This window comes from Crocodylus porosus, unplaced genomic scaffold (assembly GCF_001723895.1).
Source record: "Crocodylus porosus isolate Cpor-Errol unplaced genomic scaffold, CroPor_comp1, whole genome shotgun sequence".
Classification (NCBI taxonomy): Eukaryota; Metazoa; Chordata; order Crocodylia; family Crocodylidae; genus Crocodylus; species Crocodylus porosus.
Genome location: NW_017728942.1, coordinates 9,893,067 through 9,912,587, shown reverse-complemented (window position 1 = coordinate 9,912,587; position 19,521 = coordinate 9,893,067). Strand labels below are relative to the sequence as shown.

The following is a 19,521-nucleotide window of genomic DNA, read 5'->3' as shown; positions in this document are numbered from 1 at the left end:
GGCTCAAACGCGGCAGGAGAGGGACTGAATTGATAGCCGTGCGATTACTTCTGGAATTCAATTTGCAACAGCTATTGCCTCTCCGAGATGGGGAGCTATCAATCATGGCTGGTGCCTGGGCAGGCCTCGGGGAGGCAGCTCGTTGCTCCCTGAGGTCTCTTGGCGGGGTAACGCAGGAAGGCCAGGGACACTGCTGCGTGGCTGATCCTGGGGAAGGACGGGGTTTGTTGCATGATGACCCCTCTCCCTGCTGTAAGCGAATGTGGTGCTTGCAGAGGATGCAATAATCAGAGGCCTGTGGACCAGTCCCCTCAGCCAGGCGCAGCACCGGTGCAAGAAACAGAGGCGCATCCCTCTGCCTTGTTACCCCTCTGGGGTAATGAGCCAGGAGTTGTCCTGCCGAGACCCAGCCAGCCAGCCCCGGGGCTTTCAGGCACCGGGGTACCGGTGAGGGCCACCTTGGCTTGCCCCTAGATAGGACAGCGCCGAGTCCCCTGAACTTTATTAAAGTTCATTTCCAGGGCCAAATCCGTTCTGAACGGAGTGCCACATTTCAGCTGAGCAGAGCTGCCTCATTCAGGTCTGCGTGGCGCTACCAGCAGCGGGCGTCCTCCCTTCCCAGACTCATCCATCTGTCTGGGGCCTCAGACCCTCCCCCAGCCCTGGCAGGCATCCTACATGCCAGCCCCCAGCCCGGAGGTCTTGTAGTTAGCCAGCGAAGGCCTGTCACAGGCAGGCAGACGCCTGCCAGAGTCTGCAAATGCCTCCAAATGCAAGAGGTTATAGCGGTGGGGATTGCTTTGGGGTTTCCCCCCAGTTTGTGCCTTTTGGCTGGGGGCAGGTGAGACTAGGGGGCATCTGAACCCCAAGCCCTCGGCTGCCTTCAGACGGACGTGGTGCTTTCACCCTCTTGCCATGTGCTGGATGCCCCCGTACGTCCCTCCCAGCCGCTCCATGTGCTCATCAGTTGGCTAGGGGATGGGGTACCAATGCCCAGCCCAGCCTGGGTGAGCAACCCCTGCCCATCCCCTGGACCCCCATGCCACAGCGGCTCCCCTCCTTCCCTCTCTGTGTCTCCTGCCCAGCTCCTCCCTGCGCCCAGCTCTGTGTGTGTCCCTGCCTCTCCATCTCCCTCTCTCTCCCCATCCATCTCCTCCTCCTGTCTCCTCCCCTCCCTGCTCTCTCTACTCCCTCCCTCCGCCCGGTACCGCATTGCTGTAGTGCAGGGGGTCACTGCATTGCGCTGGCACCGTCAATAGGTGGACCCCCTCCCAGGGAAATAAAACAGCCGGAGCCTAAGCTGGCAGCCTCTGCTGTCTGAGACCACAGCTACCGGTAAGAGCTCCCAGCCCAGCCGCAGCGAGCCGGGGAGGGTGGTGGGCATGGGGGTTGCACCCCCCAGGCTGCCTGGAGAGGGGAGCAAGGCGTGCAGCTGGTTGCGTGTTTGCAAGCGCCTGGTGCATCCAAGCCTGCAGCCACCGACCTGCTTTGCTGGGCGGTCCATGAATAGCCAGAGTCTTACAAGAATATGATTTAATAAATCCCAGGTGGGGAGGAGAGCAGAGCTAGGTGCCTTGCCCCCCGGCTTCCCCTCCCAGCCAGCCCAGGGTCCTTCCAGATGAGCCGGGCAGGAGCGGGTGGGCTGGGGGGGTGCTGCTACCCTTGCTCCATGGCGGTGGCAGGGCTTTGACCTTGATCCCCAGGCAACCGCAGGAGCCGTGATGCGGCGGATGGGGCTGCATATGCCCCTGGGTCGCAGCGTTTGCACAGGAGCCAGCGCCCCAAGGCTAGGAAGGGCACATGATCCCTTAGCTGAGCTGAAGTCACCAGGGCTGGGTGAAGCTGGTTTAAACCTAGCCCCAAAGAGAGGGGTGGGGGGGTGCTGTGTTCCCCAAACCCGTCGGGGGCATCCTCGACTCTTCCTTCAGCTTGTAAATAGGGAGATTTTCCTACCCAAGATGTCGGACCCTCCCACCCCCTTGCAAATCGAAGCAGCTGGCATCAGGAGCCCTGGGAGAAAGAAAGAGGCTGCCTAGAGGTTTCTGAAACCCTGGCAGCTGGCATGGCAGCTGGAGGACGTGAGACGCCCACCTCTGAAAGAGCTGCCGTTGCTGTTGTTCGGTGCTAGCATGGATTCGCCCCCACCCCCCGTTTCATTTCCACAGGGCTCCCCCCAAGGTCTAATGGGGGGTGGCAGGGTCCCCCCGCTCCCCTGGAAGGCCGCTCTCCGAGGACGTTACTGCCTGCACGGCTGAGTCTGTATGACAGGGGCAAACTTTCCCTGACCCCTTTATGGGCAGCTTCATGATGACACTGGATTTTATTAGATGTCCAAGCAGGCTCCTGCTCTGCCTGGTTCGTGCTGCAGCTGCAGAGCACGGACATGCCGGGACAGACAGATGGATGGATTGCTTTTCCTTTCCTCTCTACATTTTATCTTGATCCTTGTTGGAAAAAAACAAAAAACACCCCCCATTGCCAGCTCAGGCACCAGCACCCGGCTTTCTGCAGGCTGCCCGGCTGCTGCCAAATCAGCCGCGGGCTATTTTTGTCCATTCCCTTTTGTGGGCACCATATTGTCATCCCAGCCACGAGCTCCATGGGGGAGAGCTCGACGCAGGGAGGTGGAGAGGGAGAGGAATCGGATATGGTGCTGAGCCCCTCTCGCGATATGCCTCAGCCGGCATGGATGCCCGGCAGCTCTCCGAGAGGAAGGCAGCCTGTGAAATGGAGGCAGCATTGAGTTATTTCAAATGCAGACGCTCTGGGAACGAAGCAGTCTTGCTATAAGGGGATGCGTTGGGGTGCAGTGAGGGGGCCAGCTTTCTATCTAGAAGGGCTGTCAGGGGGTACTCAGGATTAGGGCCCCCCTCCGACACCTGCCTTTCAATAGGCATTCCCCGGGGGCACGGGCACACCTTGTTTGCAAAGGCTGCAAACACGGTGACTCAGGTTGGGAAGGCTTTACGCAGCACGCAGAAATGGGGCAGCGAGCCCCCATCATCCCCGAGGCAGGCGGGTCCTTCCACCCCTGCTCCAAAGAGGACAGCAGACAGGCAAGCCTAAGCCCATCGGGCCAAGAGCTGGGTTGCTGGTGCTTTAATTCACAAAGAGGACAGAAAAATAGCAATATCTTTCTCTGTATCGAAGCCTTGTCATTCAGAGCCCGTGCCTTGCGGAGGGCAGTGGGAAGACGGGGTGGCCCTGGGGTTTTGCTGCCTTTTGGGGTGTCGGGACTCACTCAACGTCCGTGCTTTTTCCTCTCCAGCCTCCGCAGGAACGCCGCGCCGTGCCCACCGCTTCCCCAGCGCCAGCCCTTCGGACCTAGCCCGCAAGGATGGGGAAGGAGAAGACGCATATCAACATCGTCGTCATTGGACATGTGGACTCTGGGAAATCCACTACCACCGGACATCTCATCTACAAATGCGGGGGCATTGACAAAAGGACCATTGAGAAATTTGAGAAGGAGGCTGCTGAGGTGAGCTGTCCCGCCCTCCCCAGGCCTTCCCCTTTGTCTCCTCCAGAGCAAACGGGCGATGGAAAAGACCCCTAGATCATATGGTGCCTGCCTTGAGCAAGGGGTAGGCCTAGATGACCTCTCAAGGTCCCCTCCAGCCCTCCTTTTCTAGGATGCGATCTCCTTCCATTGGATTGCTCCCTATGGCCTATTTTCTCCCTTCCCCCCTTGTTACTCCCATTTCCTCTCTTTTTTTCCCCACTCTTCCTCTTACCTCTGGGCCTTTCCAACACCTCTGGCCTTGGAAAAGTAGGACCTTTTGGCCCAGTCCTCCTGTTGCCTGTGTTTTCCTATCTACCTGTGGAACTCATGGCCACAGGATAGCCATGAGGGTGCAAGAGCTCTGCAGGATTTAAAAGCAATAGTGGAGACTTATGTGGATCACACCTTATCATAGTAGAGAGTCTGGCTGGGCTGCGACCTCATGTGCTTCGGGGAACAAACCAATACCTCGATCCCGGTATTAGGGGCTAGGAGGAAATCTTTCCAAGGAGCAAGTCACTTATCCCTAAATGTTGTAGGAATTGGCTTGAATTTTATTCTGAAATAGCTGGCCCTGATGACTGCTGGAGACAAGACAATGGGCCAGGTGACCACTGGCCTGATCTATTCTGTCGATGCTGACATCCATCTTTACATTTGGGTGTTCGGGATTTGATCTGTAGCTTCAGCAGAAGTCTTCCAGGCAGAAAGCCTGCTATGAAATCTGTGCATTTGATATGAATGTCAGGATCTCTCTTGTACCATGGCCACAGTAATGGTGCTCTAATAAATCCATCTCTCGAGCCATCAGCATAATACATGCACGGTCAAAGCACATGGAAAGGGAGCCTGTATCGAATAAGGAGAGCCCAGAAATCGACTGGAGTAAATTCCAGTGAATCGAACCATCGGGTGCCCGGCTGTGCAATTTTAACAGATCAATACATTATTTGAAAAGGTATGTTCCCAATGAAGCCCGGGGGGCTTTGGCACATATAACCTTCGATTTTTCTGGAGAGAAACTGCTAGATGTCATATATAGAAGAGGCATATATCTCAGCCAGGCAGCTTGCAGGTTGCCCCTCTCCAGCCCGTTGAATTTCCAGAACACCTATTTCTCTACCTTATTCTCAGCCTTTTTTCCCTCCCCAGTCCTCCCCGTAGGAGCTGCATCCTGCCAAAACTGCTCTCTCTCTCTTTTTTAACCCGGTCACTACTGTTTCCATATATTTCGGTCCTGTGCCAACAAATGAAAGGGGGTATAATTAGGCTGGTCGAGATGTGACTGCAGCCGCTTTAATTGCACGGATGCTTTCACCGACTTGCCAGAATAACGTGAGGACTAGAAGCTGCTATTAATAGCCTATTGACTGAGCCCTGCCGACTCCATTTTCTACTGCAGGGCTGGGGAAGGGTTGTTCTTGCACGAGGTTGCACTGGTAGGAAATGGAGGCCTGCATGAATCCCAATGCACACCCCCCCAAAACAAAAAACAAAAAAAAGCAAAACTATAACACAGCACAGGGATCCTTTTTTTTAAAAAAAAAAGGAGAAGAGAGAAAGGAAGAAGACTTTGGGGCTAAAAAGGAGAGGTAACAGTAGCTTGGGAAAGGGGGTGGCTCAAAACACGGCTGCCCTTGCTGTTTAGCTTAATCTGGAAATATCAGGCTGTTTCTGGCATTTAACAGTGACATTATTGTGCTAAGCTAGATAATGCAGGTTTTTCTCAGCACAGCTCTGGGTAACTGAATATCCCCAGTGAAAGTGTGTGGGGGGGAACTGTTTGCTAAATAAAAGCTTGTATTTGTCCTGGGGATATGCGTGACACGGCAGGGTCTAGTGTGATCCAGCACTTATCTGAAAGGACCCTCTCTCTTTTTTGAGAGGTGATAGGAAACGATTCTCTCTTGCTGACACTTCTCAATCATCTGTTTTTTCTGAGCAAGGGCGAGCTTTCACTGGGCTCCCATCGGGCTCACAAGAAAGGGCCCGGTTGTCTGTGGAAGGGGCAGTCTACTGAGACGAGTGTCAAAACCAGTGGGTATCTCTTTACACCCCATTCAAATCCCAGTCTTTTGGCCACAATAGACAGTGCCGATCCCCCTGACTGGCCTGCCAAGAGCTAGATCTGGAAAATCAACATATGCTGATGAACAAGGGCACTGGCTTGTGGGTTGGGAGACCTGCATCCTAATCTCAGCTGTGCCACTGTCCTACTTAGGGCAGGTTTATTTAACCTCTCTCTGCCTCAGTTTCCCCATCTGCAGACCAGGCGTCACGGTACCAGCCTCCTTTGCTGGGTGCTTTGAGACCTCCTGATGCAAAACGTCAGCTAGGGCTGGTTATCAGTTATAAACTTTAGCTAAAGCAGCGCCTTTCGGTCACAGCCGTCCTGGCAGTGATGTGCATTAGGAGTGATCTCTTCCTTTTCCCACTGGTGATGATGAGCGGAGAGTCCACATGCCAGCTAGGGAGGGGTTAAATGCTTAGCACTCGTTCAGACCTAATTATGACCCGCAGCGCTTGTCATGTAGTTAGTCAGAAATAGGGACCGCATCTGGAAATTTCTATCCAACCACCCGGGACAATCTGGAAAATGCGCCTCTCTCGATGCATCAGAAGCTCCTCGCTGCAAGTTCAGAAGACCGGGGCTTGTTTGATATCTGCGTCTTTCCATGCAGCAAAGAAGAGAGGCTTTTCAGCCATTTTAGGATTTTGCCCACAATCCTCCGCGGCAAGATGCAAAGTCGTCTCCGATAGACATCTGTTATGCAAGCAGGCCGGCTCCATGAATAATTCGTGCTGCACGGACCTGACGCAGGAGTCACGTCACCGACCCTGAAAGGCAGCCGCTTTGGGGATGGAAGTTGGCAGCTGTCTGGGGGCTTTCCCTAGTGCCGTCGGGAGTCTTCCCATTGACTTCGATGGACCCTGCCCTGTGCCCTACCGGACAGAGGAGCAGAGCATCTGCAGGGAGGTTGGGGAGACCACGGTGGTAATGCTTGTGCCTCAGACCATGAGCCAGCCTGATTTCTAATGGCCCACGATGGACGATCTTATGTGGTCCTTTGCAACTAGTACTGAGCAGAGCTGGAGACAGGGCACCCCAGGAGCTGAACGCGGCACTTTCTGTGCTCCCATGCACTACAAAGACCATAGTGAATGACTTGCTTCTGTAGATTAAACCCATTTTCCCCCCATTTCTAGAATTCAAAGGGGCTTTTTGGAGACCTCATAGAGCATTAACCCCTGAGGTGCAGTCAGGCAGCACTGGATTAGCTCTCCTCCATCTCGGCTTGAAAGGGTGATTTTTTTTTTCCTCCTCTCTCTGTGACTTCATTTTCACTGACGTAAGGTTCATATTTCAGGATGGATGCACGTGACTGCATCTCTGGAGGGAGGAGGCAAGCTCCCCCTCGTGGGGAGATTTACAGATTGCAAAGAGAAGCCGAGTCCATTTTTGTGATGGAAATGCCTAAGGGAAGGAAGAGGAGGGGAAACCATTTTGGAGGCTGACAGGCTATGTGGGAGGAGAGAGAAGGGACAGGCATGGTGCAATGAGCAATGCAACAAAGAGCAATGGGATTTTACTACCTAGCTATGTCATCACCCAGGCATCTCCCCCCCATGAGCAACCCTTGTCCTACCCTACAAGCATACCCCACCACCCTCTGCACATTTGAGGCTGACTGTGATTTTACCAGCAATATTACATCCTAGCGTTGGCCACGATTTTCCCATTAGACAACAAGCAACGTCAGGTCACAGCTTTGCCTGCGACTTCATCCGCTGCTCAGCAAAACTGCAGTCTTGCTTGACCCAGCAGCCAACAGCCTCCTTCTGCATCAACGGACCACTCTGCAATATCACTGGATGCCTCGACTCCTACACGCATTTGCTAAATGGTGGCTTTTCTTCTCTTAGCCGGCAACATTGCACAGCTCCCCCCAATAGCCAGAAATCCCAGGTTAAGACGTCCTGTACCACTGGCAGGTTATCAGATGACATAAACCATTAGCCAGACATGGGGAGCATAATATTGCACAGAGATGCAGACTGAAAGGGATCTTTTGGGTGCTCCAGACCTCATACCCGCATCAGACCATCCTGCTCGGCTATTTATCAAGCTCCCTCTTGAACTAATCCCTTCTTTTGCTGGATTGCGCTCCTCCTCCCCTGCGCCCAAACCTCCCTGCTGTCATGGCTAGAAACCATGGGTGCAGCTGCATTTATTCCTGCCCTTTTCCCACCCATTTATCCCCAAGCCAGTCTGATCTTTTAGCTCCAGTCTTTATCCCTTTGATGCACTTTGATGTCTGCATTTATTGGTCCGCAGATTATGGATCGGATCCTGCTGCCATTGCGTTTAATGGGCTTTTGCCTCAGACATTTAACACCTTGGCTATCTGGGCCTGTGATCTGAATAGCCCTGTGGATGCTGGGATGATGCTTTGCCAGGTGGCAAAGTTTGGGGCTTAGGTTTCTCACTGGGTGTTTTCTTTTCTTTCTCCTTTGATCACCTGCTAGATGGGGAAAGGCTCCTTTAAATACGCCTGGGTGCTGGACAAGCTGAAGGCTGAGCGGGAGCGTGGGATCACCATTGACATCTCCCTGTGGAAGTTCGAGACCACCAAGTACTACATCACCATCATTGATGCCCCTGGGCACCGGGACTTCATCAAGAACATGATCACTGGGACCTCACAGGTGAGGAAGACACCGCTGCGGGGCAGAGCGTGACGTAGGCCAGGCCATGGGGACCTGTGGACATAGTCGTGGGGTCCTTCGAGGACTCCTTTGGGGTCCGTCTCTCTGCTGGGCTTTGGTCCAGAGACAAATATGCTGGAAGCTCCTTCGTCAGCTCACTGACACTGCAAACCTAGAAAATCCCATTGTGGGGGGTCTTTCAGGCCCAACAATTGACAGGATTAGCCAAAGGGGGCACGTGTCCCCCCGCCTCTGCCGCGAAATGGTGAATGGTGGGAAGGGCCCAAGCCTGGCCTCGGGCAGCTCCTGTCACCCCATAGCTTCGACCAACTTGATTGCCCAAGGCAGGGTCATTGGACTTCAAGCCTTTCAATTAGGGCTGCCATCTTTGCCTTCATGGGCACATCTGGTTGCCATAACTATTGAACAAGACCTGAGTGGGCACCGGAGGTCACTTGCCTTCCAGGAGGCCAGTAGCTCTCCCCTATCCCACCCGCGGCTCCTGTCAGCACCAAGCATTAGCTACAGAAACAGGTCTTGCCATCCCGACCATCAGACCAGTCATGTCATTCATATGCAAGATGCCCTCCCCCAAAAACACCTGATGCCTGCTGGCTTAGCAGGAGGGGTGCCCCGTGGGGATGCAGATGGCAGGTATCACACAAGTACCTTCAGGCTCCTACCATACAAATCCACCATAGCTCTTTTAGAGACTCTGCTGAAATACGGTCTGAGCTCTTTGGGGATGGCAGTGGAGATGGGATTTAGTGTATTTAGCTGGTGTTAGATACTCGAGTTCAGGCCAGAGAACAATTACGTTCCCCGTGGCAGGTGGAGCATCCTCAGGGAGGAGGGGGCAGTAAGGGTGTGCTGGGTTCAAGCACTTGAGGCTCTATCAAAGGTCAATTTAGAGGGTCCCATGACTCCAGTGGGCATTAAATGAGGCCTTTACTGGGTGTCCCTGTATGGCCCAGCCCAGCTCCTGGCTAGGAGCTGGATGGTTTCACCCCGCTCCTTAGACTTAGGTCACAAAACCAAGTGCAACTGGCAGGGAATAGCAGCATCAGCTGCTGAATGGGGTGAGCAGGTGTATTGGTAGGGGCTGGCCTTGCATCTTCCCATGCATTATCTGTCTCCAAGTAGTGCCCATTTTGGCTAAAACCAGTAGCACCCTTCCCCCCACGCCCACCCCCCGCTGTCCTCAAGGGCAGACCTCCCTCGCCTGACCCACTCAATACATCTCCCGCACCCCAGGCCGACTGTGCCGTCCTCATCGTGGCTGCTGGCGTGGGTGAATTTGAAGCCGGCATCTCCAAGAACGGGCAGACCCGCGAGCACGCCCTCCTGGCCTACACCCTGGGCGTCAAGCAACTCATCGTGGGCATCAACAAGATGGACTCCACGGAGCCCCCGTACAGCGAGAAGCGCTACGACGAGATCGTCAAGGAAGTCAGCGCTTACATCAAGAAGATCGGCTACAACCCTGCCACAGTCCCCTTCGTGCCAATCTCGGGGTGGCATGGGGACAACATGTTGGAGCCATCTCCCAACGTAAGTGCGTGTGCGCGCATGTGTGCATGCTTTTTGGGGGAGTGGGTGGGTTGCAATAGGCTTTCCTGCTTCAAAACTAGACCTAATCAGTCTGAAACTGAGCTTTGTGGCATGCAGACTGCACGCAAAGGTCATGCCTCTTCTGCATTTATGCATCTGAGCCTCCGGGTCATGTTGTATTCATTGAGCTGAGCAGCGTGTGGGTCTCCGGTTCAGACTAGCAACACGGCAGCGAAGCACGAGTGTCTTCAGGAGTTCACGTGCGTGGCTTCTCCTGGAGGATTTATTCAGAGGGCTCGTGGGCCCCAAGAAACATATTTAACCCAGGCGTGTCCAAAGCAAACGTCACAGCCAGAGGGAACGTAGCACGTGCTTTCACGCAGCCTTTTGTGAAGTGAACTAAAACTAGTTCACGGCACTGGATGGACTCCTGTTAGCTTCATCGCTGCCCGTTGCACACTTGGTACATATTGAAAGTGTCCCTCACAGTGTAGGTAAGCCAGAAGAGAGCCTTTTCTCCTTGGTCTTTCGTTGTTTCCCTTGCTCGACAAGTGCCTGGTAGCGCGGAGGGAAAGGTCAGTCTTGGTCACTCTGACGGGAGCACAAACCGCTTGAGTCACACGGTTTCCAAATGTCACCAGTTGCTGGGCTGGGAAGATGATCCTCAACAGCTCTGCTATTAATAGGCTGGGTGGTGGAGGGGCAGAGCAGAGTGGGGACGGCCAGAGAGGTGAGCTGGTTTTTCCAGAGCACCGTTCATCCCAATGGACCGCCAGGCACTCATCGACACGTTGCTCCTGGGATGCACAAGCGGCACATGCAGAAATAACTCGCTCCCTCACCCAACAAACCGAGGCAGCTGTCTCTGGGGTGGGCTGGCAGCTGTTTGAATGGCATGTCTAAGCTAGTGAGTGATGGTAAACGCACCAGCCAGTGGAAATGGCAGGGGGGAATAATCTTCCCAAACTGGGATCTGAAGCTAACCCCCTTAATCTCATACAAAGTGCCTTCTGATTCAGCCTGGACCCAATTGAGCAGGTCCAGGGCCATGAGCACCCTGGCTCGTAGTCATCAATGTGCTTAAACACATGCTCAATTGTAGCCATCCTATTGACTTGAACGGGACTTCGTGTGCTTTGCTGGAAAGGGGCCGGAGACCTCTCTATCTTGCAAGATGGAGCCCTGAGGCCAGAGTCGTGGCTTTGTGTCACGTCTAAAAGATGCGACTAGCTCCCCCTCCCAGCTCCCCGGTGCTCAGAGTCCGGCCTGAGTTCACGCCCAAACAGCATCGTTGCTGGGAGCAGCAAAGACAAGAAGCAGCCTCCAGATTTCCCCGGCATCCCTGTAAGGCTCTGACTTTTCACTCCCATTTCCCAGCGAGTTTTCCCCAACTCGCAAGGCAATCAAGTGTCTTTTCTGGCTCTCCAGGAGCTTCTCCAGTGCAGAGTTTGCAGCTGCCCTTGGATTAGGATCCACGACGTCCCTTACACAAAGCGATGCTGCTGGTGTCTCCACGCTGTCCAGTGCCAAAATAGGACAGCTTCACTGAGGATCTTTGCCAGACTGAGATACTTTGCTCCCAACCTAGAATCCAGGCCCTGGCCCAGCGAAAGCAGAGCGAGTACGAGGCACAGAGCAGAAAAGAAGGACCCGAACCAGGACTTCTGAGTCTCCATCCAGTGCCCTAAGCACAGCATCCTCCTTTCGTCCCAAGGCATTTCTAGGAAAGCAGGCCCTGGCCAGGCAGCCTAATTGAAAGGCAAAACCCCCTTCTCTTTCTTCTCTGTGCAGCTATTGAGTCCACCCCAGCTGAGGAGGTCAGGCTTGCTCCTAGCATCAGGTGGGGCCAAGGCTTCCTCCTGTGCAGAGCAGCTAATTATGCTCTTAGCATTTCCCTTTATTGGGTCCAGGAATTTCAGGATCCTCCTCATACCTTTTCCAAAATGGATAGCAAGGCCAGCAGCCTTGCTTAGTACCAGCAAGTGGCCAGAAACTACCTTCCCTTTGCCGATCAAAAGCAGAGAGCACCCGCAGGCTTGCACACAGGGCGTAGAGGGAGCAGTTTTTCAGACGCCCTCCCTGACGGAGCTGGGCCGAGCACTTGTTTCTCCTCGCACGAGTTTGAAATGACATCTGGAAGGCCAGGCTGGGTCTTACATTTGTGCAGCAGTCGAGAATCGAGTCCTGACACGGCGAGAGATAGCAACCGTGTGCTTGCAACGAGATGCAGTGTAGGAGGAAAACATTTGTATCGCGGGGATATAGTCTCCTCAGTCAGGTTTTGATGGGAAAAGGGGCCTTCGCTTGCCAAAGGTGACTCATCTCAGCACCGGTATGCCCTATAATGGGCTTGTGATGATGACCCAGACCCTCCTTTTTTATCACTGCAGCTGCTGAGGTCTGCAAACCCCAGGGGGGCTGGCAGTGAGGGAGCCGGGCAGCAGGGATGGTGCTGGGTTTCTGCTCTCACGTGATTTGTGGTGCAATATCCCATGATTTGTGGTATAATCCCAAGCCTCTAATGAACTTGGGATGCCTGTCTGCCAGGCATCACTGCTGTCTCCCTGTCTCTGCCAAAGGCATCGCAAGCTAGGAAGGGGGTAGCAGAGCCGCGTGCTTCGATAAGGAAAAAAAAAATCATTCATTTCTAGCCCTCGCTTTTGTTTCCCATGCACCTCCCAGGAAACAGGAGGACAGACACGGTGGGGGAAACCAGCCATGAATGTCCTAGCAGGGCTCCCAGGGGTCCGGCCGACCCTAGGTGTTCAGACCCCGGGTATCACAAGCTTGGCTCAATGTCATGGTGCCGCCCAATCCTTGTCACTGACCTCTTGGCTGCCGCGCCTGGAGGAGTCGCCATTTCATGCAAACCTCAAAGCACAAAGACTTTAAAAAAAGCAAGAAGGGAGAGAGCTGGGAGCCTTTTGTGATCCCCTAAGCCCAGGGCTTGAGGAGAAATGTCTTGTATCAGGAGAGAGAGCAAACTGCGGAGCTGGGTGAATCAGGCCCAGATCGCACCAAAAGATGCATTTCAGTGCCCAGTGTGGTCCTGCTTCATCACCATCACCATCATCATTCATATTTGTGTTGTGGACCCTGCTGCTGTCTACCTCATGGAGGATCTCAGACCAATGCAAAGGCTGCCTGTTTTCCAGCTTGTTTTCCGAAACCGATGGTAGGGGCATCCCGCTGCACACGATTGGCCGGTGGCCGCACTGTTCCCATGCCAACAGCCACCGAGCCAATCACGGCGGGAGGTCAGGAAGCGTGCCACTTGCCATTGGAAGCCAGCCACACTCTGGATTTGCATTGCAAAGGGGAGCTGCGAGTTTCCTGGCACGGTGCCCTGGCGAGGGTTGCGAGGGTTCGGGAAGGGAGCTGCGGGCAGGGCCGGGGGGGGAGGAGGCAGGTTTGCTGCAGCGCAGGGTGCAGGGCGCACGCCAAGGATGAAAGCAGGTCATTAAATCATCAGGCACCTTCTGCTTCGTGCAAAGCAGAGGCCTCAGCGCCTTCGCGCCAGCACTTCCCATCCCGAGCTTCCCCCTCTGCAACGCTCTCGTTAACCTGCCTCGATTCCTCCCTCCCCGTTTCTCTTAATCCCTCATCGCACAGCTCTCTCCATCTTTCCCGTCATTTCCTCTTCCTCTCCTCCCAGGTCTTCATTTCTTTTGTATCCGGCTGCACGGGTTTTATCCAAATATCCCATCGAACCGGTCCCTGTGTCGACGCACTCCCTGCAGCTTGAGGGTTTCTGGTCCCTTTAGTCCCACTCGCCATCAGCATGGCGGCCTTTTGCTGTCTGGACGGCGCCCGCGGGTCGGAGACGGGGTGTTCACCGTGTTAGGCTGCAGTCAGGCAGAAGGCTGGGTAAAGATGCACCTTGTAGACTAACTGGATCAGAGAGGCGGAATGTGAAACAGCCTCTCACGGCTCTTGCCCCCCTATTTGTCACTCGATGGGGAGCCTGGCTTTGATGCTCAGGCTTGGCTTTCCCCATGTCAGGCATCATTGTAAAGGCCCTGATGGGTTTCAGGGGAAACCTCCGGCCACACGTACCCCAGCAGGTGAAGGATTGAGAAGCACAAGCAAGCAGCCTGGGTGGTGTTTTATGGCGTGGGTTCAATGCTCTCCACCCCCTTCCCAGGGCGACGGGAGAACGGGTGCACAAGCAGAGGGTGCGTTCAGGCAGGGCATTGCTGATTTACACACACACTCCCTGCAAAATGCACAGAGCCAGGACAGCAAAGGGTTATGACTCACGCCTGTGCACTTGCTCAGGGAGATGCAAGCCCCTCCGTACAGAGGCAGGGCATCCGGGTGGATAAAGGGCTCAGGGGAAGTTTCTTTTCTGGTGGGATGTTATTTTGGGCCCTGGGTTTGTTGCAGAGGGTTTGTCACCAACTCCTGCCATTTTATCCCCCAGATGCCTTGGTTCAAAGGGTGGAAAGTGGAGCGCAAGGAGGGCAACGCTAGCGGAGTGTCCCTGCTGGAAGCTCTGGACACCATCCTGCCTCCCACCCGCCCGACAGACAAGCCCCTGCGCCTGCCCCTTCAGGACGTCTACAAGATCGGAGGTGAGCTCGGGGCGGACATGTCCCAGGGGTCGTGGGGTTCAGCCAGGTCATCCGAATGACCTCCAGGGATCACACTGAGTCCAACCCTCTTGCCTGAGGCAGGATCAGCCCTATCCAAACCATCCTATATGAACCTATCATCTAAACTCTTCATCCAGCTACCATCACGAGACGCGGGTAAAGCAGTGAGACCACAGCAGCCAACATCCTGCTCCTCTAAAAGGCTGTGAACATATGCTCGAGACATCCCAAGTAGAGGCCCATGTCCCCCACTACAGAGGATGGCAAAATCCCCCCGTCCATACCACTCTGGCCACGGGGTAAAATTCCTTCCTGACCCCAAATATCAGCCCGACTCTGAACTGAGGGGCAAGACCCTCTAGCCAGGAACTCCAGCTTTGGTCCCAGCAGGAGCACTGGCACAGATTTAACCCAAATATACCAACCCCATCAGTCACCATCCCCAGTCTGACACACGTAGCAGAAAGGGGGACAACCAGCAAAAACAGAGGCTGCAAACTCCAGGTGAGATCAGGTGTAGAGGGCTGCTTGAGCACTGCGGGGCTGAAGCTGCCTCTCATTCACAGCCCATTCCTCAAAGCACCTGTTGCTGCCTGTCGACTAGTGACAGGTTCAAATTAGGCTATAAATAAGCTTTTACAATGGTTTCTACCCACTGCAGCCATATCTCCCTTCGGTCTCCAGAAGACAGAGCCTTGCCATGCCGTTTCCTTACCCCTCTTCCTCCTGCAGGTATCGGGACGGTGCCCGTGGGCCGCGTGGAGACCGGCATCCTCCGGCCCGGCATGGTGGTGACTTTTGCCCCTGTGAACATCACCACGGAGGTGAAGTCGGTGGAGATGCACCATGAGGCGCTGAGCGAGGCCCTGCCGGGAGACAACGTTGGCTTCAACGTGAAGAACGTGTCCGTCAAGGACATCCGCCGTGGGAACGTCTGCGGGGACAGCAAGTCGGACCCGCCGCAGGAGGCCGCGCAGTTCACTTCTCAGGTCAGCCCAGCCGGAAGGGACCGGGGGGCCCTGGTTCTCTGTAGGCCCAAGTCTGTCACCGCATGTTTCATCAGTGCTTGTCGCGTGACGTGCCCACGTGCATCAGAATCGCTTCCCCCTCCATATGCTGCTGAAATGCAGCTGCGTCTGGGGTGGAACGTAGCAGCTGGTGAACGGCACACAGCACGTTAGACCAGGAAGGCTAGGAGAGTCAAAAGTGTTGGGGGGGGGTATGTTAAGCACCAATAACCTGTGCCACCAGCCTTTGGGATCATTCAAATGAAAACCGAGCTGTCATTCCTTGGTAGGAACAAGCACACTGCTGCCTTCACCCTTTCTCCATGACGCTGTGGGCATGAAGGCAGAGTCAGGGTCACCGGGAAGCCTGGCAGAGACAGGGCACATAAATTTATGCTCCCCGGAGAAGGCAGGATTACGAGGTGCGTCTCCCTTGCACACATGCATGGGGTGCTGGGAACATACAGGCTTCTTGCTTGAGCTAAAGGACACCTAGCGAAGAGAACCAGCCGCCTTCAAAATAATTTTGCACGCTCAGCTGGCGTGTTGCACGCTCATGCACCATTCAGCTGGCTTGGGGGCTGTGGCGGAGCTCACGGGGTTCTGTGCTTCCCCCAGGTGATCATCCTGAACCACCCCGGCCAGATCAGCGCCGGGTACTCGCCCGTCATCGACTGCCACACCGCTCATATCGCCTGCAAGTTTGCAGAGCTCAAGGAGAAGATCGACCGGCGCTCTGGCAAGAAGCTGGAGGACAACCCCAAGTCCCTGAAATCTGGTGATGCCGCCATCGTGGAGATGATCCCCGGGAAGCCGATGTGTGTGGAGAGCTTCTCCCAGTACCCGCCCCTTGGTAAGAGAGCAGGCCCGTGGCTGGCCTCATGTCACGCGGCGGTCCACAGATGTGATCTCACTCTGGTTCTCTGCAAAGACGTGTCCAGCTGTTATCTCTAGGAAGCCCCATGTCTCGTCTCACAGGTCACGGATGCAGAGGGTCTTAGTGCCTCCCCAGGCAGATACATCAGTGCAAGTGCCATGGCAGGGGGTCGGAGTCGACGATCTGCTCAGGTCCCTTCCGGCCCTGGAAACTATGAAACTAAGTCCCTTTGCATGATGTGATGCATCTGGATGCATTGACCCCGCCAGCCCAGATGTGCTGTGAACTTTTAAGAACGGGTGGACTAGACAATCCCCTGTCAGCTGAGCAGCAATGCTTGGGCTGGCTTGATGGGAGGAACAGGCTTAGATGACGTAGCCCAGTGTCATTCCCATCCCACCTGCATTTTCTGCTCAGAGCATGGGAACAGCAATGGGAATATAGGACAGGAAAGGCTCCTCGGTGCCATCACCAGCCTCTGGCATTCACAGGCAACCATGGACTAGACATCCACTGTAAGCCTTCCTGCTCTGCTAGCCCCAGGCACCCCTAACACCCATAACCACCCCGCTTTGTAAGACAAAGTCCCAGTGCTGCTGGTGTTTATACCCCAGGTCCCCAGGCTTTCTCCAGCAGGGAGTTTTATTGGCATGCCTTCAGAGGCTTGAGAGCCTGGCTCATGTGCGCAGACCAGAGCTCATTGCACCCGCTTGACTGGCAGGGATGCTTCAGATGCAGACCTGGGGAGTCACAGCACTGGACAGAGATGCTACTGCTATTCATTTATTTTGGATTTTCACTGAAATCCTTTGGCAATTTCTCTACCCACTTCCCCGAGCTCTAGTGAAACAGCCTCACGGCTTGGGGAGGCCGGACAAGTCATTCACGGTCACAAAGTCAGTCTAAGGGGGACAGATGCTTTAGCATATTCGTCTAGCGGCTCACCCCGAGCCAGCCTTCCTGCCGTGTCCTACTCTGACCCTTGGTGAAGGACATCGACTGCAGCAGGCATGGACCGGGTCAATAAGGTTCCTCCCTTCCCTCTGCCTTCCACAGGTCGCTTCGCCGTCCGCGACATGCGGCAGACCGTGGCCGTGGGCGTCATCAAGAACGTGGAGAAGAAGAGCGGTGGCGCTGGCAAGGTCACCAAGTCGGCGCAGAAGGCCCAGAAAGCTGGGAAATGAATCGTAGGCGCCCAGCGCACCGCGCAGAAACCATCCCCAGCCCCAGGATGCGTCCACCTCCTCCCCCAGGCGCATGTGTGCACATCAGCTTGTAAGAGTTTATATGTCAACGACTGGATGCTCACCATTAAGGTCCAGTGGAAATTCTTTAAAAGGAAAAGCATGTTCCAGCGTTCGTGAGGCTTCATGTTACTTTTACCAATAAACTGGTACAACATCCACAGTGCAGGGCGTGTGCGTGTGTGTCTGTTACGGCTTCGGCACCTGGCTGGAAACACGGGGCTCTTGTTCTCAAGGGCAGCCAAGCTGTCGGGCCCCGCAGGCCTCCCGTGACCAAGTGGCCCACGGCTCCGAAGCACTTATCCTCCCAACAGCCCTATGAGGCAGGGGACAGGGGAAACTGAGGCACAGTGCTCCAAGGGGCTTTGGCACTTGATTTCCATTAATTTCCCACGGGGCCCAACCCTAAGGTGTCACCAAGAGTGTATAAAAGAGCAGGGACTTGAACGCAGGTGTGCCCTACAGATAAGCAATGCTCTGACCATTGGGCCACCTCTCCTCTCCGGTTCAAAGGCAGCAACATAAGTGACCCTGGTAATATAGGAGCTCAGTATCACAGGGCCCAGGCTAGTTCCCAGCCTATGTCCAAGGCAGAAGGACTTCAGTGTTTAAGCAGTAACATCTTTGTTTCTGGGGAGCCTCCTGCATTTGTGCCTACAGGGACAGCTGCTCCCAGAAAGCAGGTAGCCGCTCTATTCCTAATGGGTCCGGACAAGCAGTGTCCTGGTACAGAGGCAGCCAGGGTCCTCCGGGTGGGAGAGGCTTGTGCATGGAGTATCGAGCCAGGGAAAATCTCTCACCACACCTCAAAGTCCCCAGCTCCCCCCGAGCGGCGATGAGAAACAATCCCAAGCTGAATTCGGATCTCAGTTCTAGTTTCAGTCACCCCAGGACTGGCCAGGGATATTGGAGACCGCGTGGGAATCAGTAGTGCTCCGATATTTTTCACTGCACAGGGAAGCAGGTGCCAGGGGAATGCACTCGTGGCTATTTCAGACTGACACCAGCAAATGGACCTTTTTGGCCCGCTGAGGCCTGTGATCTGGGGATGAGCTGGGCAAAAGTGATGCAAGAGACACGAAATGTTGCTGTGAACTCTGGAAAGCAGGCTGCCGGCACCGCGCAGGCGCGGGGGCTGGTTTAACAGCAGGGACCAGTGAAGTAGGGAAGGGGCTGGGGGAAGCTGGGGGTAATATTGCTTGGTGCTGCCTAAACTTTCCCACACAGAGCTGGGAGAAGCAGTCTGCTCCCTGATCAGCTGGGATAGATGGGGTCAACTTCTCAAAAGGGTCTCAGTATGAACAACCTCCCCTGCACATACACAACCCGACACATGGTTGTCACCCTCGCAAGCCACATTGTCCCTCCCAATATGACCAGCCTTTGAAAAGACAGGAAAGTTTAGGAAGACCAGCCTTTGAAAAGATAGGTCCAGGGGCTGCACTGCCGTGCCACAGCAACACAGCACGGTGCCCCTCGTATCACACGGCACGGCTGCTATGAGGGCACATGCTGGGAGATCAACATCCCAGGGACTCCTGGTTTTAAAAGGAAGTTTCTTGCCAGCCTGTTCAACAGCCATGAGCTGTTGGGCATGGGCTTAGCAGAGGGACTGCTTGCCTTGTCCAGGTGGTTTGTTCGGGGATGGCTCGTCCAGCCCAAGCTGTCCTATGGGGTTAATTGTTCTTCTGTGCCATGTCCTCGCTAGACAGACGTGGTCCTAGTTAGCACGGACCGATCCCGAGCGCTGCTTTGTTTCAGAAGGTCTCTCTGAAGAGCTTCCCCCCCTTGGAGACCTCCGAGCTTTGCTCAGCGGGGTTACTTGTCTAGCAGACCTGCTGCAGCCTTGATGGCCTCGGGCTCAGTGGCCTCACGGCATTCACAAGGGTCAGCCTGACCTCCCAGAAGGGCTGGGAGCAAGCAGGGAGAAGCAGCAGCTTCCTCTTCTGGGGTACAGACACCCCAGAGTCCACCCCTCGCTTGCTCCTGCGGCTGTATGGTGAAGGCCAGAAAAATCTGGAGGCATCCCGACCCCAAC

The 19,521-nt window shown here is 54.9% G+C and overlaps 1 protein-coding gene across 1 annotated transcript; it reads left to right on the top strand.

Annotated features, from left to right (window-relative positions):
- Positions 1-1,209: 1,209 nt before the first annotated feature.
- EEF1A2 (eukaryotic translation elongation factor 1 alpha 2) lies at positions 1,210-17,649 on the top strand. Its single transcript, XM_019548263.1, has 8 exons — positions 1,210-1,335; positions 3,269-3,481; positions 8,030-8,209; positions 9,464-9,760; positions 14,184-14,334; positions 15,088-15,344; positions 15,981-16,215; positions 17,296-17,649. Exons 2-8 carry the CDS (start codon positions 3,338-3,340, stop codon positions 17,421-17,423), a joined length of 1,392 nt encoding a protein of 463 aa, XP_019403808.1. The 5' UTR covers positions 1,210-1,335; positions 3,269-3,337; the 3' UTR covers positions 17,424-17,649.
- The last annotated feature ends 1,872 nt before the right edge of the window (positions 17,650-19,521 follow it).

Coding starts and splice junctions, on each gene's coding strand:
- EEF1A2 (XM_019548263.1), top strand. CDS start 3,338: ATGGGGAAGGAGAAGACGCATATCAACATCGTCGTCATTGGACATGTG. Junction 3,482..8,029: donor TTGAGAAGGAGGCTGCTGAG/GTGAGCTGTCCC, acceptor ATCACCTGCTAG/ATGGGGAAAGGCTCCTTTAA. Junction 14,335..15,087: donor GGACGTCTACAAGATCGGAG/GTGAGCTCGGGG, acceptor TTCCTCCTGCAG/GTATCGGGACGGTGCCCGTG.